At 43.0% G+C, this 25424-nt stretch overlaps 1 protein-coding gene across 3 annotated transcripts in view; it reads left to right on the top strand.

The window, feature by feature from the left end:
• Window positions 1–25424, top strand: part of CSMD3 (CUB and Sushi multiple domains 3) — a 922268-nt gene that overhangs the window by 371414 nt on the left and 525430 nt on the right. For all 3 annotated transcript variants that reach the window (XM_054984891.1, XM_054984890.1, XM_054984889.1), the window contains exon 6: window positions 13377–13489. In XM_054984891.1, coding sequence (XP_054840866.1) covers window positions 13377–13489 — 113 coding nt within the window. The remainder of the gene's footprint in view (window positions 1–13376; window positions 13490–25424) is intronic.

Raw genomic sequence — 25424 nt, 5'->3', positions numbered from 1 at the left:
CCCCCCCCCCCGCCCTGGTATGTATATGCTTTATGGAATAGCAATGTTAGGCCGTGGTTGTAGATGTGAATCAAAGCTCTGTTGCTGCCTTGCAATTTTGCAGAAGTGTGAGTGTGTGTGTTTGTGTGTGCACGTGTGTGCTGGCAATACCCAATTCAATATATAGACAATACCAGACTAATTTTGTGAATGTCCAAAAAGGTGTATCCTTCCATGATTTGAACATCTACAATTGAACTGCTATTGTGATACTGTCAGCATTTGTAACAGCATATACTCCATTGAAGGAATTTGGCATTCTTTTTAGAAGCACATAGTTTTGTTGCTGTTTTTAAACAGAGGGGTATCTATAATTGGATTAGCAATCGATGACCACAAAGTGTCTTGCTGCAAGAGATTCATTTATTTGGTATCATATAGAAAATTCACATCTTGTCTCGCAGACAGTAATGGATTTTACAACACATGATGAGTGTTGGGCTGTCTCGCTGACATTGCACAGTGCAATGTCCTTGCTCAGAAATGATGTGACACAACTTGACTTGTTTCTTGGCTTGCAAACCACAACTGGTTTGTGGACTTTCTAGCAAGATATATTAGTTAGCATATTTTCTTAAAACTTGTTTACATGCCTGTAATATGATTTTTTTAAACCTCTTGCTCATTGTTATGTGTCGGAGGAGAATTTGGATGGTGTGTGTGTGTATATATTGAAGTCTGTATAAGGGAAAATCAGAGAAGATCTCACCCCCACCCCACTCCCACACACACCATTGTGATGTGAATCACAGACTTGGTTCACACAAACATATAAAGTGTCACAATTGACCTGAATTACATTCACTTTAAACTGCTACAAATGTTATATCTTTTCTGCTGTATCAGTGATGACCCACTCACACATCACTGGATATCACAGTTTCAACACATGTGAACTACTGCAGAGCAGAGATGCTACAAGGAAGAAATATAGAGTCCTTCCTTCCTTCCTTCCTTCCTTCCTTCCTTCCTTCCTTCCTTCCTTCCTTCCTTCCTTCCTTCCTTCCATCCTTCCATAAAGGTTTGAGTGTTAGACTAGGATCTAGGTCTGGGAAACCCATGTTCAAATCTCCACTCTACCAGGAAGCTTGCTGGGTGACCATCAAGCAAAACAAAAGAGGAACCTTCCACCAGAGGCTAATTAGTCACGAATGTGGCATATACAAGCTTATAATAATTCTCAAAGAATATAACAAGGCAGGTACACCAATGGTATGTCTAACAAAACATGAGCTTTATCTCTTAATTACAAAGTTCAGTCTTTTGCAACATAAACTTAATCTCTTTATACAACAATGTTCTCATGCGTGAATTGCAAAATCAAAAGGAGAGTTCCCCCGAGGGAGGGGGGACCGGGAGGGTTGAAGCAAACCAAGAATGTCCATTAATAATTACTTATAAGGGCGCACAGTCCCAATTCTTATGGACCATCCCTCGTGTGTGCAGACGTGTAGTTTCAGGTTAGCCCGAAGAGACGTTGTTGGCCAGATGATGCAGTCAACTTTTCGTTCAAAACTTCCTCAGGGGCAACCGTCTGTCATAGTACAGCCTGAGCTTGACGAGTCCTCAGAGGAGGAGGAGCTGGAACAGCTGACACTTGCTGACAGCCTTGCTCCTCCTGAGGAGGAGCAGCCTGCCTCCCAGCAGCCGACCATAGCTGAACGGTCAGATGCTGAATCCCAGCCAGCAGCTCCCCTTCCCCACCCAGAGCCACCAGCCTAGACGCAGCCAGCTTCCTTATCCCCTCCAACATCTCCAGACTATCGAGAGCAACGTAGGCGTAGCAGGGACAGAAGAGACTTACAGACCCGACGTCAATCTGCACGCCTCCGGGCTCTGAACAGGCCAGCCTTCTCAGAGGAAGGAGGGGCTTCAGAGGAGGAGACTTGAAGCAGCTGTGCGAGCTGACCGAATGCTCTCCAAGTATAAAAGCCAAAGGGAGGGGTCCTTTCAGCGTGGCTTCAACGAGTTCTCTAAGCTGCTACTGTACTGCCTGTGTTTGCTCCTTGGAACTGTCTCTCTGACCTCCGACCCGGCCTGTCCTCGACTACTCCCTTGATTTACGGACTTTGCACATTCCTCGCCTTGCCAGCTGGACCTTGTTACCTGTCAGCAGCACTCTGCAGACTTGACAGCCACTGGAAGCAGGACACCGTCTGCACTACTGTACAAGATAAATCATATGCACCTAACAATAATTCCTTCATTTATCACACAACAGATTTTCCAAAAGCACTTCTCACATAACTGGAACAGCAACAGACTCTTACCCATACGTGCAAGCTTTAGGCTTCTCAACCTGCTCCCAATTCCGACGCCGATGCTATCTGACGTACTCCAAGAGGGGCTGATCTACCTAAATGTGAATCTCATCTAACAAAACTGTAACAGCCCCTCTTGGAGTACGTCAGATAGCATCGGCGTCGGAATTGGGAGCAGGTTGAGAAGCCTAAAGCTTGCACGTATGGGCAAGAGTCTGTTGCTGTTCCAGTTATGTGAGAAGTGCTTTTGGAAAATCTGTTGTGTGATAAATGAAGGAATGATTGTTGTTGTGGGTTTTCCGGGCTGTATTGCCGTGGTCTTGGCATTGTAGTTCCTGACGTTTCGCCAGCAGCTGTGACTGGCATCTTCAGAGGTGTAGCACCAAAAGACAGAGATCTCTCAGTGTCACAGTGACACTGACACTGAGAGATCTCTGTCTTTTGGTGCTACACCTCTGAAGATGCCAGCCACAGCTGCTGGCGAAACGTCAGGAACTACAATGCCAAGACCACGGCAATACAACCGGAAAACCCACAACAACCATCGTTCTCCGGCCGTGAAAGCCTTCGACAATACGAAGGAATGATTGTTAGGTGCATATGATTTATCTTGTACAGTAGTCCAGACGGTTGCCCCTGAGGAAGTTTTGAACGAAAAGTTGACTGCATCATCTGGCCAACAACGTCTCTTTGGGCTAACCTGAAACTACACGTCTGCACACACGAGGGATGGTCCATAAGAATTGGGACTGTGCGCCCTTATAAGTATTAATGGACATTCTCGGTTTGCTTCAACCCTCCCGGTCCCCCCTCCCTCGGGGGAACTCTCCTTTTGATTTTGCAATTCACGCATGAGACAACATTGTTGTATAAAGAGATTAAGTTTATGTTGCAAAAGACTGAACTTTGTAATTAAGAGATAAAGCTCATGTTTTGTTAGATATACCATTGGTGTACCTGCCTTGTTATATTCTTTGAGAATTATTATAAGCTTGTATATGCCGCATTCGTGACTAATTAGCCTCTGGTGGAAGGTTCCTCTTTTGTTTTGCTTGTTGTAACTGGGGCTGGCCCCTTTGTTCTTCTTTATCATGCTGGGTGACCATGGCAGGTGGGTGTGCCCTTAAGGCTAAGAAGAGCTTAGAGGTTGAAGTACAGGACATGGTTTGCAGTCCAGTGGTGGGTCCAGATGTTGGGGATGATGTTAAAGGAGTTGGTCAAGCGCAGCCTGGAGTGGACGGGGTGGGGGGTGCCAAGATCCACATGGAGGGAGGAGAACTATCCCTCAGAGCTGGAGTAAAATCGAAAAGAGTCCAGTAGCACCTTTAAGACTAACCAACTTTACTGTGACATAAGCTTTCGAGAAACACAGTTCTCTTCATCAGATGCGTGGAGGGTAGGAAGAAACTGGTCAGATATTTAGGTGGAGAGGGGAGGGGGAGTAGATGCAATCAGTAGCTTCTGATAATGGGATCAGTGGGCTTCTGATAATGAAATCAGTTACTTCTGATAATGAGATAACCATTCATAGTCTCTATTCAATTCAAGCCTGATTGAATCAAATTTACATATGAATTCCAATTCAGCAGTTTCCCATTGGATTCTGTTTTTGAAAGATCAAAAAGAGTCCAGTAGCACCTTTAAGACTAGCCAACTTTATTGTAGCATAAGCTTTCGAAAATCAGTTCTCTTCGTCAGATGCATCTGACAAAGAGAACTGTGATTCGCGAAAACTTATGCTACAGTAAAGTTGGTTAGTCTTAAAGGTGCTACTGGACTCTTTTTGATTTTGCTTCTACAGACTAACACGACTAACTCCTCTGCATCTAGGTTTTTGAAAGGTTTCTGTTGAACTACAGTGACCTTTAAGTCCTTGATGGAATGTCCTGGTAGACTGAAGTGTTCTCCCACTGGTTTCTGGATGTTGCCATTTTTAATGTCAGATTTGTGTCCATTTATTCTTTTGCGCAGAGGTTGGCTGGTTTGTCCAATGTACAGAGCAGATGGACATTGTTGGCACATGAGGGCATATATCATGTTGGAGGATGAGCAGCTGTTAGAGCCAGAGACAGTGTAGTTGACGCCATTGGGTCCTGTAATTGTATTTCCTGGGTAGATATGAGGGCAGAGCTGGCATCTGGGTCTGTTGCAGGGTTTGGTACCTGTGCTGGTGACGCTGCTAGCTGAGTTGTAAGTGAGAAGTCGTTTAAGTTTGGGGGGCTGTCTGTAGGCAAGGAGAGGTCTTCCACCCAGGGCTTGTGAGAGAGAGGCATCATTTTCCAGGATGGGTTGTAGATCACTGATGATACGTTGGATGAGTTTGAGCTGGGAGCTATAGGTGACAACCAGTGGTGTTCTGTTGTTAGTTCCTTTAGGTTTGTCCTGGAGCAGACTGTTTCTGGGTACTAGTCTTGCCCTGTCGATTTGTTTCCTCACTTCATTTCGTGGGTACTGTAGCCCCAAAAATGCTTGTTGTAAATCTCTTAAGTGGGAGTCCAGATCAAGAGCATTGGAGCAGATACAATTGTAACGTAAGGCTTGGCTGTAGACAATCGACCGAGTGGTATGTTTAGGGTGGTAGCTGGAGGCATGTAGATATGAGTATCAGTTGGTGGGTTTCTGGTATAAGGTGGTATTTATCTGCCCATTATGTAGTTGTACAGTGGCGTCCAGGAAGCATACCTGTTGTGTAGAGTGGCCCAGGCTCAGGTTGATAGTAAGGTGAATGTTGTTGAAGTCCTGATGAAATCTCTCAAGGGCTTCCTTTCCATGGGTCCAAATGATGAAGAGCTGGAGCAGAAGCACGGGAACGCCTGACCTGTAAGCTGGGACTGAATAAAACTGAGTCAAACTGTTCTTTGTGTGCCAGAATTATTTTTGGGGTGGAAAGGGGACATAGAGTCTAGTCTACATCCCAGGACCATTACATTTTCTCATAATAAACATCTGTTTTATATGTATTCAAGATGGTTCATTTAAACCTTGATTTCCCAGTATGACATTATATAGAAACATTATCTGTTGTCAGGACAAGAGAATCTATAGCATTTTCTTCCCGAGAATTCTCTTGCTACCTCAGTTCATTTCATGTTCTAATTAGAGGAGGATTGGCCATAATGGGTCTCTGCTTCTGACTTCTACCCTCATTAATGAGGACTAGATTTCAATCTGCATTCATACAGATTAATTATGCAGCGCCTGCATGAGAACTGAGGGCAGAATTAAATGGTGTCTTAGCAAATTCGTATTCACAGGCTTGAGTTGGCTGAGATGATACGGGAGATGGGACTTCTGCATGGCAGTATTGGTGGGTGGGAGTTAGAAGGGTGTTTAACCTCTCCTGTGCCTAGAGTTGTTGTTGCCATTGCCTCCATTCCCCTTCCCAGATCAGTTTTTCTCCTAAATGGGCTTCCTTTCAATTTTACAGCTCAACTGGGCGGAAATAATCCAACTATACCCTGGAGAGGCATTTTCAAGGAAGCATCGGTTGGTGATGTAAGGGTTAAACATTCTCTCCCAGCAGCCTTTTCTGAAATGACTCCCTCCTTGGTATTACAAGAAAAGCACATGGTTCCCAACCCATAGCATCTTAGTTTTGCTTGATGTTGTGATGAATCGGGGCGATAAATACAGATTTCTTTTTTGAAAAAAATCTTCTGGAATATAAGCCATTGCAGTGCTTCAAACAGAACCTGGCACTCAGCAAAGGGTGCCCTGCCAATGCATTATGATAATAGCGAACAGCTTTATAATTTGCTTAGAAGATAAATTGACATGAGAAGAAAGGGGAGAATAAGCAAAGATTTCATGCCAGTAGCCATTGCAAATCCTGTCACTTTGCAGAACTACTTACAGGGAAATAATCCCAAACAAATCATGAGCTGCAGAGATCAGATTTTTTTTTTAAAAAAGGATGATTTTAGCTAGAACACTGCAGAGATCAGCATGTGCTTAATTAGAACAATCTTCACTATAACCTACAGCTGTCAAGTCTAAAGAGTGATAATGAATAACTGCCTTGATGGACAATTTTAACTAGATATTAGTAGTGTTAATAATGAAGCTGCTCTTTTCCCCCCATCACTATTTGAAGGGAACCATCATTTAAAGAGGTAAAACTTTGTTGTTTTATATGAAATAAATGTATAATTTGATCTCCCCTCTCCTCCAAAATAGGGTTGTCAGATCCAGGTTAGGAAATTTCTGGAGATTTGGGAGGTGGAGCCTGGAAAGGATGGGGTTTGGGGAGGGGAGGGGCCTCAGTGAGGTATAATGCCATAGAGCCCACTCTCAAAAGTAGCCATTTCTCCAGTGGAACTGATCTTTGTCACCTGGAGATCATTAGTGATTCCAGGAGATCTCCAGTCACCACCTGGAGGCTGGCAAACTGACCTCCAAACCAAAGGTCCCTTTAGTTCAGCATTCTTTTGACCAGTGTGACCAACCAGTTGCCCTGGAGGGGCAACAAACAGGGCATAGAGGCCAAGGCCTTCCCTTGATGCTGCCTGATAGTGCTAGTATTCAGAGATTTGCTGTACAGGGAGGTTCCTTTGACTTACTATGGCATCTAGCCATTGATAGACCCATCCCCCATGAATCTGTGGCTTAGGCTGCAGTACTAAGAACACTTCTCTGTGAGTAAGCCCCAATGAATAAAATTGGACTTATTTCTAGTGGAACTCCTTGGAGATTGCTCCCTTAAACTTCTGCATATAAGAACAGAACTATGCACTGCATGTAGTTCCATAATTCTTTTTGTTAATGTTTTGTTGGCCAGTGTTCAGTGACCTGAAGTGGATGGGTGGAGAAGTTTCTTGTGGTAGAAGGCTGTTGAAGAAGGCTCCAGGAGGGTTTGATTGGCCTCCCTTGCCTCAGTTAAGGCACCCCAACCTCTCCCCTTCCCTGGGTCATGCCTCTCTGTGGTTACATAAACCTGGCTCAGGACAGCATTCTGGTGTCCAGCTCTGCATTGTTTTGTTTATGTTATCTGGATCCAACCATATTATAAGACCGTGGGCAGAATCTTATTCTAGTTGTCAAGCTACCTGCCTACCGCTTTCTCCTCACACTGTTTAGATACTCCATCCTGGAGGATAGTTTTAGATGGGTAACTGTGTTGGCCTGCAGTAGAACAGCACAGTTTAAGTCCAGTGGCACCTTAGAGACCAACAAGAATTTTAGAGTGTAAGCTTTCAAGAGTCAGAGCTCTCTGACTCTCAAAAGCTTACACCATGAAAATCTCGTTGGTCTTTAAGGTGCCACTGGACTCAAATCCTACTATATACTCCATCCTGTCAGTCAGAATCTCTTGCCACATCTCAAGAGTTACAGTACCTCAACATCTACTACAGACACTGGCTGAGGTAATTTTAGAGCCAAATGGAGAGTGCCCCATTGTGATATTTTGCATGTAATGCATTTAATTTGAATTTTATTTCTGCTTGCTACTGTGGGGTTTTTAATAAGTGTTACTGTGAGTTCAAATGCAGGCCTCAGAGGAAAGAAGGAGGGAAGCTAGATGGTGAATGGAGATTGGATGGTACGTGTACCCTAGGGGGCCGAGTGAACTTCCGTTTCAAGTCAGAGAACTGAGGGAAGAGGTTTTCAGCCAGCCTTTCTATATTTCAGAGAGAGGTTATTCTGGCTAAGTCAGGCAAACTGTGTGAGCCTGAATCAGTTTGCATATATTTGAAAGAGAGATTAATCTATCTCAGGCAGGTTGTGTGGAAAGGCCTGAGTGAATCTATGTCTGTGTGGATGAGATGAGAGTTTATTCTGTTAGTGAAAAGCTATATAGAAAATTTGTCTGAGTGGTTTAGTTTGTGAATATACCTTTAAGATTATTTTTGAAACTACCAAGCTTAAGAACTATTCTGAAATGAATATGCTAAGCAAAATTCTGCAACCCTCACACTTATGTACTTATAAATACATTTTATTTGAGGTTAGGGGGGGGGAAACTTTTTTGCCTCACAACCACCCCACGTGCTGATGTTTTCTCACACTACCACCTATAACAAGTCTTCCTATATTACTGGTTACACGAAGGAGGTCTAAGCTGAAAGCCTTTGTTGCCAACGAAAACCGTTTGGAGACAGCAGTATATAGGTCACACAGACACGCAAAAAAGGAAGGTGGTCTTGAGGTTATAAGCTTGAGTAAAGTAGAGAACACCTGTAGCTATATGCGAGTGGAAATTTAAAAAGAAAAAAAAAAGAATATAGGTTGTGCCCAGAGCCCTCCTGAGGTATAAGATTCAGGTAATGTAAAAGTGGAGCTCCAAAGGTTATGAAAGAAAACAAACAAGCAGATCATCACAACCACCAACTGCTTTATAATTTCCTTTCTATCTGTGGCAATGTCAGGAGGATCAAAAATAATCTGACTCCAAGGGGAGCAATGCACATTTTTGAACTCCAGCAGGGAAATGAGCAGGAGAACGTTGAACAAATTCCACCTCACATTGGCCTCAGAAACCACACCACCCTATTTGGTGCTGCAAGCCCAGCTGTAGCAAGGAGAGACAGGACTGCTTTGTGATGATCCGGAATGAGGAATGAAAGCCACAAGCAAATTCCTGGCAATACCCTTCTGGAATTAAGAAGGGGACATAAGGGTGGATTCAGATAAAATCCCTGGAAATATTATTGCACTACTGCATGGAGTGGAAAACAGGTTAATGCAGAGATTTCAATGGCCAAGGAGAGTTTGATTAGTGAAAGGAATAATCCAGTTTGCCTCCTGATTGTCTTGTATGTTTCAATTGTCACACCTTCCCTGGTGGAGTCTCTTGGGGGAGCTCAGCATTGGGAATGTTTCCTGGACCCTATATCTTACAAGCATAGTGCAAACAAGAAGGAAGAGGCCCATTGCTGTAGGGTTGTTTGTTTGTTTACTGGAATTTTATAATAGAGCTTCTTATAACATAGTAATCTCATTTCTATGTAGTTAAGCCAAAATAGGAAATTGTTGGCCGTGGTAGAGTTTGTAGTCTGAACTAAGGAGGGCACAAGATTCCAAGGCATTTTTCTGTGTGCATAGACTATTATAAACTTGGCTGACAATGAGCCCAAAATTCCATTAATTACATCTTGTTTGGAATGGAGTTAGAGATTTGTCTTATGAAGATCAGTTGAAAGTGTTAAAATTGTAGTGTCAGAAGATGGGGTTTGTGGATTTCACTAAGGAATCTTCTACCCTTTTCCCCTAATTTGAACATTCCTTGTCCTGTTTTCCTGCTGCCTGTAACAATATTGCTTTTTCCAAAGAGATGGGAAAGGGAGCAAGTATCACAGAACTATACGTAACTTGCAGTTCTTCCTTAAATCTGAGACATGAACCATGTGCCTGTATTTTAGTTCACTGAATTTCATGCAAACTAATAGTCACACATTGGTTCAAGAGACATGAGTATCCTGATCCTAGTTAGAGATGGGCATGAACCCAAATATGAACCAAAAAAACCCACGAACCAGCCCAGTTTGTGGTTCGCGAACCAGTGGTTTGTGGAGGCTCACTTCCATGAACTTCCACGAACTGGTATACTGGTTCCATGTACTTCTACGAACCGGTCTACTGGAAGCTCATTTCCATGAACTTCCACGATCTACTGATCCCCCCTCCCGCCGCCTGCCAGCTGATAGTTTAAAGGGACCTGCCGCTTGCAAGTGGCAGGGCCCTTTAAGTGGCCCAAACCCCAGCCCCACCCCCCCCCCAGCCCCAGCCACACACCTTGCCCAGCCGCCCTGTGAGCCTGTGGCATCCTCCCCCTCCTCCCTCAAGGGGCGGGAAGACCGTTTTTGGCCTCTTCTGCTGCTGTATGGGCCCGCAGGGTGACAGAAGAGGCCGGAAATGGGCTTGCCACCCCTCAAATGGCTGCCGTGGTCACCATAACATATGTAACCTTCTATCCAGGTATACATAAAGTGCAATTGCTAAAGTGCTGTAGTAAACTTACGTATTATTGCACATCCTTAAAAAGTGAAAGTGCATAATATAGCAGCAACCTGGATACATATATGTATGTTCATGTATACTGATATATATTTGCTTGGTTGCTTATGCTATAGCACATGTATAAATTATAATTCCAGTAGTGATAGGAAGTGCTCATATTTTCTTTAGTGTACTATTAGGTATCACTGTGTATGTTATTTAGGTCATATGTAGTAGCATTAAATAAGAAACTGACAAATTTTTTGTTAAAAGGTTTATTAGTCAGTACACGCAAGACTCCTTGCTTTTGTTGTAACTTTCTGTGTACTCTCCTTGTTTGGATACCTGTTTATTCCTAGGATCTGACAGGTTAGCCAGCAGGAGAGCCTGGTATCGATATTAGATGCTTGTGAGGTTTAACCTTGTCCGGTATGAAACTGCTCTTTTAAAAGGGGAAGAGGGAGAAGCTCCTTCATAAATCAAGGCCATTCACTTTTGTCAGATTCCCATAGCTGGATGAATAGAAATTAATGACAGCTGTTCTAGGCTGCTGATAAAATGGTACAAACAAAATACTACAATGTGATCCTTCATTTGTTGTAAGGAGGGAGACATCTACCCTGGTCATGAAATGCATCTTTTCCTTGTCTATACCGGATGGAAAACAGATAAAATGACAAATTCCTAAGCATCAACTTCAAAATAAAGTTTTTAAAAAGTTATTGAACAATTAAATTGAGATTGTTTAAGAATTGCCTTTCAAAACCATTTCAGAAAAAGGTTGTGAATTAGAATATAATATTATCCCACTAGGTATACATTGACAGCAGGACTTCTTTCACCTAATGTTTTCCACTAGCCTGTACAGTGTCTCCTATTTTTGATTATCTTGTGTAATTTTAGTAAATATTTCCTATTTCATTGACTTTAACATCCTGTATTAAATCATGTCCCAGTATTCTGGTGTGTTTTCATTGTCACCAGTTGTGGCTGTCAACTTGAAAGGACACTAGGATTCAAATCAAGGTCTACCAGATTCAATTATGGGACAGCTATCTAAACATTCAGCAGAATCAGTCTAATTTGCCATGGATACTACAGCTTCAGGTCCCAGATGGACTATGGGTAGGGTTGCCAGGCCCCTTCATGCTCCGAGTGGGAGGTTGGGATGCTGGCTCGTACCTCCTATTCCCCCCGCTCCATGTATGAGCACAGCTTGCAGCGTGCTCCCAGCTGGCATGATGACATGACTTCTAGGAAGTGATGTCATCATGTGGGTCAGAGGGCAGCCCAGAAGCACTCCTGCACTTGCCCAAGGGTTGAATCCCTCCCCTGCAGGGCCCAATTCAGCTGAAATGAGCCCACTGCGGGGCACAGGAGTGTGCCGTGTTGCCTGGAGGGTGCACTGCATCACTGTGGGGTGCCCTCAGATGGTGCACCCCCCCCCGCTGGCCAGGTACAACAACAACAACAACAAAGCCTTTATTGGCATCTCAAGTTATCGATACACGCAGTAAACAAATATAAAGGTAACAAGGGTAATTTGAGTATAAACATTTAGATGTTTTTCAATTGATCCTTGATTACCAGACTTAAAAATAGGGCTACCTGTTCAGTTATTTCGAATGATGAGTCATTCAAAAAATGGTACACCATCAAGGCCTCTGAATGACCCAGCATATTAAATAAAATTGGGTCCAAGAGATTAGAATGTATATCAGCTGGCCAGGTAAGTGGGGGTGGGGGCAGGGGCGGGGAAGTGGGAGCAGGGGATCCTCCATCCCCGGCTGGAGAATGGCAAGACAAACTATAGGCAACCCTACTCCAAACATCTGTGAATTTAACTTTCAGAGACCTTTTAAAAATAAAAGGTTCTGGGCAACTTCAGAGTACCTCCACAATGGCGATCACTGAAAGGGCTTTTGGCAGAAGTCAAGAGTCTTTGCAATGCAAAGTATGCCTCTCCTGTGAGGAGAAGAGATGTGAAGAAAGGGCGGGCACATTTTTTCTGTGATGAATTTTTTTCATGGTCCTGGGCCTAAGGCTGAAGAAGAAATGGCTTGTAGGCCTTGGCAAGTCTCTCTTCCACAAAGGCCTGAGACCTTGTATAGATTTTGCAATAGGTCTACATTGTCATGATACCTTCCAAGCTTTATGATTACGCTGGGGAAAAATGGAGGGAAACAGACACAAATCAAGGAGGCAGAGCAAAAGGAAAGGTTATGCATCTCACTGCAGAGAGTCGTTCCTTTAGGCCCTTGTCAATGATTATGCTTAACCAGTCTAAAAAGTGCCTCTTTCCTGCTATTCTCATACGCACCTAATCATCTTGCAAGATTCTTTGAAATGCTGCTATCTTTAAGAAAGAGAGAAGGGAAAGCAAGAGAAATTGTCATGAGACTGAACACCCATTTTTAAAAACAGTATATCTTAAGCAAATAACTATAGAGATGGTCTCAGCCCTTGAGTCAGCCAAAAATCATTGGGTTCTCCCAACACCAGAGCTGTCATGGGTTGACAGAGCCTTTACTCAGAAGGCTCTGCCATCTTGTCTGACCCAGGGTCTTTTTTTTTAAAAAAATGGAATTTTTCAACCCTAAGTACAACAAAAATACATATGCATATGAACTAGAGTTGCCAGGTCCTCTAATCTTCCTGACAGGAGGTGGAGGACCCGGTGCATGTGTCCCCATACCAGTACAATGACATCACTTCCAGGAAGTGATGTCATTGTGCAAGACGGGAAGCACATGCACGCTTTTCAGCGGGACAGTTTGGGCCCCAGACGCGCCCAATTCGGCCCGTTTGGGGCCCAAATTGGCCCGCAGCAATTCACTGGAGTGCTTTCCGGGTGGTTCAATGATGTAAGTGACAACGTCGCACCCACTCCGGGAGCATGCCCAGAAGGCCCATTCCCTGTCTTTCCCCTCAACTGGCCAGGTAAGTGGCGGCAGGGAGAGAAAGGTGGGAGTGGGGGATCCCCTGCCCCTACCAAAGGAATGGGATCTCTAATATGAACACCTGTATATACTTTAGAATTTACAAGTGGGGATGGTATGAAGGATTTTGAAAATGTTCTTAGGTACAGACTCCGTTTTCCAACCCTGTTAACCATTTTTATTTTTTTATTTTCTCAATCAGGTTGTCTGGAATGAATATACCTCCTCCAATTATCAGCAACAAAAACTGGCTCCGACTTCATTTTGTAACAGACAGCAACCACCGATATCGTGGATTTAGTGCTCCCTATCAAGGTACCTTTAATAAGAACCATTTTTTTCCTTTCCAAATGAAGAAAAAAGATTTTACAAACACAAGTATTTTTCCCATTAAAAAGGGGGGAATGTCCTTATCTGTTACAGATGGATAGTTCAAATATGCATAAGCAATCATTATCCTGCTATGGGAACAACAAGGTAGTTGTAAAATTACAGAACAGACTATAGCATATCCTTCCTGCGTTATTTCTGTGCAGTTAAGAGGCATTTAATAGGAAAAAGAATAACTTATCCTGAAGTAATTCTAAACATTAGTGAAATACATCATTATCTGTTGGAAATATGATGTTAATACCTCTTTGCAAAAACAGTGCATAAGAACAGAATTGTTGGATGGATTGTTTATCAAGCACAATCTATTTCTTTGCATGCCATATCCTTGCATATTTAATTTAGGATTCTTATCTACAGTTCTTGTAAGCATCTTTTGAAAAAGAGTAAAATTAGAGAAGTCTTTAACTTGGAGACTGCACTGCTGGAATAAGGTCATTAGAAAGATGAAGTTCTAATGAAAAGGTGTATGTTATAACGTTTCACAAAGCCGTCTGCTTTTTTAAACCATCCTTTTTTTGTAAATACATTTTAGACTCTATTTTGTGTCAAGTCATCTCCCGGAAATAGTAACCTAACTTGACACCAAAGGATTTTTCTTCTTCATTTATCATAGCAATGTTCCCACACTATATTCCCTGGGGGCTTTATCTGAGGCATCTTTTGAGAACTTTAGGATTTGGTGATGTATGGAAATCATTTACATGGACAAACCAGTTTCCACAGTCTCCTTTAAGGTGTCAAATTTAGACTGCCTGTACATATTAACCTTACTCCTTTCCATTCACCCAAACTATTTTTAAAAGGATCTATACACTATCATATTCCTTAAAAAGACTCTTTCGGGGGGGTGGGAAGTAACTAGAATTCTCTGAGGATGTAACTACACAATACACCCAACATGTTGGGGTCAGGTGCATGACCAGACCCACAGCCAGATGTGCGTTTGGGGAACTCACCTAAAAAGCATTTGTTCACTTGGTGCCGCTAGGAGGAAGAAGGAGCTTCCATTTCTCTCCCGTCAGTGGCAGGGGGGCTTTTGCCCCTCTTTTCTGTCTCTGTCCTTCTGAGCAAGAAAAGGGGCAAAGCTCCACCTTTCCACTGATGAAAGTGGAAGAAAAAATAGATATTCCTTTCCTCTTGCAGCATTCCTTCACAGAGCTGAACAAACACTGGCTGCTTCCACACACGTTGGATAATCCACTTTCAATACTCTTTAGTGAACATCTGAAACTGATTTTCCATGTGTGGAACAAAAAATCCACTTCCAAAGGATTGCGAAAGTGCATTGAAAGTGCATTATTCAACGTGTGTGGAAATGGCCACTTTTAAAGCGGAGTTCTCCCAATGTATGTCTGACACTCCTATTCAAGCATCCATGATGACACCACACATGTCAGGGGTAGGTTTAGTAATGCCCATAGTGCCTACATATCTGCCCCTTGATAGCATATTTAGTTCAGGGGGCCAGTGTGATGCAGCAATTAGCCTGTAGAACTGAGACTGGGAAGTCGCAGGTTCAAATCCCCACTCTGCTGTGCAGCTCGCTGAGCGACCTCGGTTCAGTTGCACTCTCAGTCTAACCTTACCTCACAACATTGTTTTTGAGAATAAATTGGGAGGAGGGCAGTGCTCTGAGCTCTTTGAAAAACAAGTGGAATAAAAATTAAAAATTATGTGTTATGAGTATTTTGTAGTTTACTATACCTTCCTAGTTACTGCCTTGCTCTAAATTATGGCTGAGTAGAGTGAATTTTAAGATTGTAATCAATCAAATGCAAAGAACTCAGAAAATGACTGTGGAAGCGGAATACATATATTTTAAATGAATAAATTGATGGTAGGGGAAAAACAATTAAAATAAGTTTTCAGGTTTTCCTCAGGAAGGTCCTTTTTTTCCCCCTAGGTCTTGACAACTTCATACATTTACACAATTTTCTTTTTAATACCATGTAGCATACTAAACAATTCAGAGCACCAATAATTTCAAATATAAATCATTCCACTGAAAAATGTTATTGTTTCTGATAACAAATGGGAGTTTAATAAAATTTGAGTTCTAGACATTCTCTTCCCTCTTCTGTGGAGCAGAGTCGTTTATATGAAAATATTGTGTCGTCACAACATCGTGGAATCCATTCTAGATAGATCAAGAAATGGGCCAATTATTATCTCAGTATAAGATGAACATTTAGGGGACAAGCGTGAACTGCAGTGTTTTCATGAATCCCCATTTATCAAACTACAGAACACTTGCAGCATTTTTCTTGACAAATTTTCTTGACAAATGCGATTCTTCACCTTGCCATGGAAAAATACCTGTAGCCATTGTTCTGCTGCGTCTTTCCATATAGTCCAGAAGTTTGGTTTATGGTAGCTTTACAGAAGTTTTGCAGCTGATGTGATTCAATGAGAGAACACCGTTTTTTGTTTTTGTTTTTTGCTTTCAGTCCCCGGACAGTTGCTGTTGCTTTTTAAAGGGCACAGTTGAAGCTTGGCCCAAAAGGACAATATTAGATGTGTTTTGGATTTTGTTCATATAGTCTGCTTCTCTATAGAACTTCCAGACAGATCTAGTAAAGCAATAGTTCCTGCATTAGCACAGAAGTGTTTCCTCTTTGTTGTGCTATAGCCACAATGCTAAACTGGTGCAACTTAGTTTGCTTAAGGCCATTGATTTGAATGTACTTAAATACAGTGCCACAGTGTTGGATTGGGGCCTGCAGACCTGGCAGCAGGGCTGCCAAGAGCTACTATGAATCCCCACACAAATACTGTCTGAATTTTCTGTTTGGAAGAACACACACCTGATGCTTGATCAGGTCTGTATCTTCACATTGGATATTGCACTGTTGTTTCAAGGTTGCAATCGTTCACAGATGGATTTTCCTGAGTGGAAAGTATTGAATGGTTGCTGTTATACGACAACAGAAGAATATAAAATGACATGGGGATGTAGCCTAGAACAGTCATACAGCTGCAATATTTTTGTAATAAGGTTGCCAACTCCAGGTTTAGAAATTCCTGGAGATTTGAGAGTGGAGCCTGGAGAGCGTGAGGTTTGGGGAAGGGATGGATCTCAGATGGGTATAACGCCCTAGACCCCATCTCTCAAAGCAACCATTTTCTCCAGGGGATCTGATCCCTGTAGTTAAAAGATCAATTGTGATTCTGGGAGGTTTCCAGGTCCCACTTGGATTGGGGTCCCATTGGCAAACCTTTCAGTGGTAGTTGCCTCATTCCTTGGGCTCCCAGAGAGACTCGGGGCAAAACTACAAGTGACGATTGACACAGGTTGGACACTTGTCAGCTTCCCTCAAGTTTTGATGGGAAATGTAGGCAGCTTGGCGGAATGTTGGACAAGTGACAGTTTAAAAGTCCATTGGACTGCAGTCGGAGAGCCAAGCTGCAAGACCAGGATGCCTACATTTCCCATCAAAACTTGAGGGAAGCTGACAAGTGTCCAACCTGTGTCATTCATCACTTGTAGCTTGGCCCTCAGATCCTATTGGAATTACATCCCTCTAATCTTCATCTCCTCTTGGCCCTAGTTGTATTATTTCACTTAACTGATACATTAATCAAGTAAAGCTTTAGCTGATTAAATGTAAGAGGCAACTTTTAATCAATGAAGCCAAATCTTAATAAGCCTGGGATTTAATTTGGGTTTGCTGTTTTGGTTTTAGTTTAACATGGCATGAAATAATGAGTAGTATCTTTAATTTGTTAAACTCTAGTTATTTCACAATCTCTTCAAGATCCCAAGAAGCTGCCTATATTGAGATTTTGGGAATGCACTATTATATTTAAAATTAATTGGTCCAAAGGCAGATGATCAATCTATTTTAAAACATTGAACAGTTGCAATTATCAAGTGACTCATCCTCAAAGCACAGCACTCATTTTACAGAAAGTAACATAATGACCTAAGACATGTTCCGGGGGAGGGGAGGGGAGGACCAGGAACTGCTCGGATACTTCTTAGTAAGCCAGTTAAGCATCCACCTGCTGTCCATGCATTTCTGGACGTCCAGCTCCTTTGTTCCTCACTTTCCCATCCCTTGCTCCTCAGATCACCCTCTGAGGGCCAAGCTACACATGACGAATGACACTTGAACGGCAAGTGGATTGAGTGGAGGGCAAGTGAACAGGGAGAAATACACTTGCTGTTCAAGTGTCATTCGTCATGTGTAGCTTGGCCCTCAGTGCCTATCTCATATTCCCTAAATAATTCAGTGTCAGGCTGTCTTGTGCCCATAGTTACTGTGCTGGCTGTCCTGTTCCTTATCACATCATTTGCTCCCGTTTCTCTCATTTTGCTTTGTTTATCCATATCACAATCACTCACCATGCCATTCTTTCCTTCCATTTGTGTCTTTAATCCTGATCCTTATTCACATCCTTAGTCCCTGTACCCAGATACAAGGACACCCCTCTCCAAGACTGCTTTCACACACATTGGATAATGCACTTTATAGCAATTGTTTGCAACTGCGATTTTCCTACATGAAAATGGAAACTCTGGTAGCAAACGACTGATAGTGCATTGAGAGTACATTCTCCAATGTTTGTGAAAGCAGCCATTGAGATGGGCATTTTGATGCTCATATGTGCAAATTGCTGTCCAGGGTAACTACCTAGGTCTATCCTGTGTGCCAGTTATCTCTATTAGGGCAGTTCATTGAAACATTTTTGCCTGCGAAACAGAGAGAGTTTTATAGTTGTAAACTTGAAACTAGTAAATAATACAGAAAAGGAAGAATCATACATGCAAAATCTTTCAGACCATTTGAGGAGACAGATGGTTCCTTAACTAGTAATGAATCTCCAAAAATTATCCAAAGCTTAACTAGTAATGATTATCCAAACATATTGAATGCAGGATCAAAAGTACAAGCATAAGTGATTGATTTGTTAGCTATAGAACTTTTTTATAGAAGAGAGTGATGCTATTTTCTATTTCATTACTGAAGGAGTTGCGTGTGAAAATGTTACATTCTATACCATGAAAAGTCTGCAGCTTAGTGTTGCTATTTTTAAGACTTGCCTTTATTTCTGCATCTCAAAATGCACAACAAATAATGCTTGTGCATAATCTTCTGTGCTTATTATTCATAATATACAGCTAAGATAAAGCATATGATCATGACATATTTCCATGTTCTATTATTATATGCATTTACTGTAACTGAAATGCATTATTAAAAGGGTCTGCCAGCTGCTGCTTACTTACATGGTGGTAAGAGATCCTTGCTGGCATGCTTCAGCTGGAAATGAAGAAAGCGAAAGTGACCTGGGCATGATGTCCCTCCCTTCAAGTCTGATTAGCCTCGTCAATCACTTAGCTTAGCCAGTCAGACCGCTGGTAAGGCAGACCTTTTCACTTTTCCTTTTTCTCTCCACTGTTTTCTCATTGCCCATATCCCCATATCTTTAATATGATTAAGTGGGTTTGAGTACAGATGGGCACGAACCTAAATACAAACCAAGAAAACCCACAAACCAGCCCAGTTCGTGGTTTGTGAACCCAGTGGTTCATGGAAACTCATTTCCATGAATTTCCACGAACTGGTCTACTGGTTCGTTTGGTTCATTTTAAAGGGCAATGCCCCTTTCCCTGCTGCTGCTGCAAAGCGGCAGGGAAAGGGCATTTAAACCTTTGGAGATCCCCGACAAGCAGCTGATCATGCAAACAGCAGGGCTTGGCTGCCCAGCCAGGAGTTCCCAGCTGGCCAGCCAAGCCCCATTGTTTAAATGGCCATTCCCCCCCCCCCCCCGCCGCCACCTGCCAGCTGATAGTTTAAAGAGACCTGCCGCTTGCAAGCAGCAGGGCCCTTTAAACATCCTAAAGCCCACAAAACCTAGCCCCAGCCCTCCACCTCAGCCCCCAGACCCAGACCCCCACTTACCTTGGCTTTGCTGCAGGGGTGGTGGAGGCCGTGACCCAGCAGCACCAGCTCTGGCCTTCTCTGCTGCCCTGCGGGCCCACAGCCACCTCCCTCTCCTCCCGCGAGGGGTGGGAAGGGTGTTTTTGGCCTTCTCCACTGCTGTGCGGGCCCACAGGGCGGTGGAGGAGGCTGAAAACACCCTTCCCACCCCTTAAATGGCTGTCACAGCAGCCATTTGAGGTGCAGGAAGGCCCTTTTCAGCCTCCTCCGCCACCCTGCGGGCCCACGCAGTGGCAGAAATGCTGCCTGCCACCTGCCAGCTGATAGTTTAAAGGGACCTGCCACTTGCAAGTGGCAGGAAAGGTGCCCTTTCCGGGAATCCATTCCTGAAGAAGCGCATACCCCTAAAATGATCATCTGCTTATTGGGGATCTCCCTGACAAGCAGCTGATCCAGGGGTTTAAATGCCCCTTTCCCTGCAGCTGCTAAATGGCTGGAACGGGGCATTTAAACCCCACTAACCATAAACTGGTTTGTGAACTTCCCCCAGTTCATGGGAGTTCCTGGTTCCTGGTTTGTGAAAACACCATGAACTACGAACCGCATGGTTCGTTTTTTCTGTGGTTCATGCCCATGTCTAGTTTTGAGTAGCTGCTGCGTTATTGTAGAGCTGAGAAGGAATGAAACTGACTGAAATGTTCCTGGGGTGTTTTAACCTTCTTCATACTGTTTCTGCTTGCTTCTTTTTTATTATTGTATGGGGAATGGTTGCCCTGCCTTGCTGTTACACTTTTTTATGCTTTGTCACAACTTCAGGCTTCAGTTCAGTGAGAGAAGAGATGATAATGCTGATCTGGGTCAGAATGTGGCTGGAGTCAAGCAGGCTTTTACAACAAGTGCTGCACCAAATCTTTGTGAGGGTAGATTTTCACTGTGGACACTAAGCTGTCAAGGGTTGGAAACAGCTTCTCTCCCTCCTCAAAAAGCAACACCCAGAAAAAAAAACAGGGTTTTGTGACTGTCCCCACCCCAATATCCTTTACAGAGCTTGTTTCTGAACCCAGCCGTGAACATGTCTAAGACATAGTGCTATGACACCAAGCTAAGTAGACAGTCAAAATTAACTGTAGGATTGTTTCACCAAGCTGACTTATCTCCCTAATTCTGAAGGGAAAAAGAAGGCTTCCTGCCAATGTAAAATCCCCATTGCCTATGCAAATTGTAACACTGCATGTCTTGTCATGCTGTACTATTGATTTCCTGACACAGTAAGACATTTGTTCTTATCTAGATGTAGCCATGAGTTGGGGCAGAATATATATGGGAATATACATTTAAGTGTCCATCTCACATTCCAGAGAATGAAATGCAGTGCAGATGGGCAAGATCCCCATTTTGATGCATGGCCCAGATGTTGTACCCAGACTGCATTGCATTCAATGGGATATATATCCCAATTCACATTCTGTCCCAGCTAGTTACCTGAGCTGGGTCCAGAGAGGGAGCATGCATCTTCCACCCAACATCTGTGCCTTGTGAAGTTTGTGGTGATGAAAATATTCGCAATTTGATCTTCCATTTCAGCTCAGTGTACATTGTAAACATTCCTTAACCAGGTTCAAGTTTTTTAATTATTTTGGTTTTATACATTTTATATCTGACATATAAACTGAAATTCCATTTTTGTAAAGTTAGGTTTAATCTATCACAGTCCTTCCTAGCTGGGAAACAGTTTTATACTTCAGCTTGTGCAGCTTGACCCCCTTTGAGGGCTTTGTACCTGCACGGATGAAGATGCTACAGGGCATAATGACTGATTGTGCAACTAATCATAACAGTGAGACTCCACTGGCTAATCATTTAATAAATTATATCAATAAAGTTGTATCCTATTTAAAAACTCAGCTGATGTGTCCTGACTCCTGTTCTTCTTTGGTCTCTGACATCTCTCTCTTTATATATAACATTTCCGGTGCATCTCAGCCTCAAACTATAGAAAACAGTATCTTATGTTTCTTCTTTTCTTCTGATCTATCTTGCTAGATGCTAGCAATACCCAATTTTTAAGTTTCCTTTGATTTGTCCCACTCTTTCAATCTGGGAGATAGATTGGAACAGCCAATTTGCAAGCTTTTTTCACATAAAAAAGTCTATTGCTTATGTCCTTTGTCCTCTGTTGGCAAATACTGTTCGCACATGGTGTAAATTCTCGATTCTTGGTGCCTAACGTGCAATATAAACCTTTCAGCCCCTACTACCAATAAAGTTCGGTGAATCGTCCTCTGTTTTTATATTGAAATAATGGGGTCTGTATCTTTTTCTTAGCATTGTTTTGTCTATATTCTTTCTACATGAGTGCACTCCACCTCTACCCCCACCCCAATTCTTTGCTCACATTCCATGTAACCTTACTTTAAATAATTTCCATTAATCTTTTCTGTGGAAGAAAAACAAGTCTTCACATTTGTGTTTTGGAAACAGATTGGCCAAAATCACTTTCTTAAAGAACAAAAGGGTGTTTTTTTTCCTTTTAAAAAAGTCACTTTAGCTATAGAAGAGAACTCAGAAGGAGACAGAATAAATCCTGACACTTCTGATAGCCCTCTCTTTTGCATAGGAGAGTACAAAAGCATTTATGGTATTTTGAGTATTTGGACTAACAAAGCATTGCCCATATATGAAGATCCTAGTTGGCTGCTAGAAAATATATTTTCAAACATCCTACTTTAACAGTAAAAGCAGAGTCTTAGCAAGAACAGCTGTGTCTGTAAGCAGTTCTAAGAACTAGTGGAACAGCCTCAAAGGCTCTTAAAACACCTGTTGCTCTTTCTTTCCTGCTCCCATTGATCTAAATACAACAGCTTCTGAGCCAGGCTGTGAGACAGAATTTAATCAAAAGGGTAAGATTCTTTAGTAGACAAAATTTATCCAAAATGCCTAAAACCTAGTAGTTTCCATTTTCACATTTATTTCAGAAAAACATTACTACACATTCTATTTTCATTATTGCCTGCCATATAGCATACTAGCTTGATACCCATGCTTCACTATGGCAGTTTTAACTACTTTAAATCCAGTTTATAATACTTATGGGTATGTAACATTTTGGGGGGGGGTTTAATTGGTTTTGTAGTATAATAGCAGAGTACCATAGCTTCACAAAGATGTTTGAATAAAGGGAAGCATGTTATCCCTATTCAGGAGTCTTGTACTGTCTTTTGTCAACTGTCTGCAGTTTCCTTTACCTGATTTTTACCTCAGAACACAAAGTTCCACAGCTGACCACAGGGAGATTGGCAACCCTAGTGAACTTTGTAGACCACATTGTTGGTTTCCCCCTCAGGTGCTAGGATCACCAGGTTGCTGGGTGAGCTCACTCTGGAGCAGGCCACATAGAATTGCCCATGTGAGAAGTAATCCTTCCTCAAGTCAATTCCTGCCACCTTCAGTGTCTGCCCCTAGGACTTGTTGATTGTAATAGCAAAGCAGGCCTTGAGGGGGAACTGCAGTCTCTTGAATTCAAAGGTTCTCTGATGGTATGAGTGGTATGTGTGGTATAAACACTGACTCCCCTCTCTCCCAACCACTGCTGGTGAACAATGTGGCCTCGATGATGTTCCTGTGGAAGGCTTTCACTTGCAATCTGGTGCCATTGCAGAGTTTGGGTGGGTTGAGGTTCCAGAGCAGCATCACTGGAGCCAGCACTTTGAGGAGAAGCTTATGGGCTGGGAAGCCAGGAGGGCTGCACATATTGAGGAACTCCATGGGGTAGTGGATTGCATCATTCATTTGCACCACTTCCACAGATCTGTACTCTATTTCTGCCCATTTGAGGGAGTTAAGTTGTGTTTCATTAATGATGGCAGCCTTGTTGTTCTTGGGGGTCAGAACGGCACGCTTGCACAGCCAGTCCATGGACTTCTCCATGATAGTGGTGATATCAGGATATATCTTGGCTGTTAGGTCTGCTAGGTTCATCACTACTGCGGCCGGGCCTGCAGGGATGGTCACCTTTCTCTTGGGCTCGGGACTTGCTGGTACTTGGCCACTGCTGCTCAGTGCATCGCAGGATTACGATGTGCATATTTCTTTGCCGCATCTCTAAGTTGCTTCCTCCTTTTAGCATCGGTATATTTTGCTCAATGTCTGCCAGGAGGCGTCTTTCCGCATCTCTAAGTTGCTTACTCTTTTTAGCATCGGCGTATCTTGCACGACATCTGCCAGAAGGCTTTTGGGCAGCAGTAAGAGGTGATGGTTGCAAGAGATGTGAGGTGGAGTTGGACTGAGGGAGAGGTGGTGTGGTGGGCACTTCGGTAGGTTCATGTGAGAGGTTCACACTGAAATGGCCCCTAGAAAGGCCATGCACCACCTTCCCATGAACATTTAAAAACTCAGTTGCCATACTTTTTATATAAAATCCCTTTTCAGGAGTCTTGTGGTGTCTTTCTGTCTGCAGTTTCCTTTACCTCATCATTACCTCATAACACAGAGTTCCACAGCTGACCCATCAGCCTCCCAGCCACATAGGAAAGCCAGGCCCCACAGGGAGACTGGCAACTCTAGAGGGGAAGACTGGGAGGTGTATTTTTTCCTCAGGACACATTCAATGACTCTCAACAGCAACTGCATACTGTTTAGAATGTTGGGGTGATGACCAATCAGGCCACAAATGCAAATGACCTCAGGGAAGAGTGGCCGAGTTGGCAGTTGGTGGGGGGAGGGGGAGGAGCATCCTGCCAGCCACACAGGGAAGCTGTATCCCTATGGGAAAAGACCCCTTTTACCCAGTTTTACCCCCTTAGGGGTTGAATTTCTTAAAATCCCTTCTTAGTGAGTCTCTACATCATGAAAGGAAGGTTCTCCCCAAATTTCACATTTCTAGGTCCAGGGGTTTGGGCTGGGCATTGATGAGTCAGTCAAGACACTTGTCTTTATATATATAGATGTAGACTTGCCATTTCCCCAGTAGGCACGGAGGATCCCCTGCCCTCATCCTTCACCCTCTGCCATTTCTCACCTAGCCAGCAGGGAGAATAAAGTTGCGGGAACACTGTCCTGGGGGCAAAGCATGCTCCCACATGCTTCAGAGTGCTCCCACATGTGCCCATGTCATACCAGGAATGTTGTCATTCCTGACACAGTGTTGAAGTAATGGGTTATGCTGGGGGCCAACTGAGTGAAAATTTGGGGCCAAATTTAGCATCCCCCCACACAACTCTCCCCTGTGCCCCACATCCCCCAGTTTGCCCCCCCCCCCAGGGACCTGATAATCCTAAGCATATGTTCAAGGAACATTCATTCATGCATTTTCTATTAGTGAACAATTGTGTCTGCTATAGATAGTATGGTGGATTCCCTCACTTTGTAGTAATCCAGGAATATGAACACTGATTTCGTCTCAGACAATATCTTAAAGTATATAAGGAAGGAAGGAAGGAAGGAAGAAGGGAGGAAGGAAGGAAGGAAGGAAGGACTATAAAATTAGAAAAAAAGCAACCAAGTTTTTTCCTTATCCCATATTTTCATGAATATGATTAGCTGTATAGAGAATGCACATTTTTGCTTACTCGATATTGTGCTATAGTAATTCCATATTTCTAAGTTGATCCAGCTTTGACTCCATCTGAGGTTAGGGATTTGTCCCTATGAGACCCTCCTGGCCTGCCAAATCACAGGAGCTTAGTGGACAAGTATTAACAATTAACATTATTTTAGTATAAGCTTTTGTGGACTTGAAACTACTTCAGCAGATAGATGTATTATATGGGTGTGCACACCCACATGGAGCTATGGAGAAGAGTGAAAAAGTTTGTAAACAGTGAGCAGAAAGGACAAAAATGAACTGCAAGGAGTAGCAAAAAATTAACAGAATTCTTGTGGCATCTGGAAGTCTAAGAAGTTTGTTTTCTAGTATACACATTTGTTGACTAATGCTTCCATCAGATGCACATAGTGGTTCCTCAGGCAGATAT

Source organism: Eublepharis macularius, chromosome 7 (genome assembly GCF_028583425.1).
Source record: "Eublepharis macularius isolate TG4126 chromosome 7, MPM_Emac_v1.0, whole genome shotgun sequence".
NCBI lineage: Eukaryota > Metazoa > Chordata > Lepidosauria > Squamata > Eublepharidae > Eublepharis > Eublepharis macularius.
Note: the sequence above shows the minus strand (reverse complement) of the source record. Positions and strands in the feature narration are given on the sequence as shown.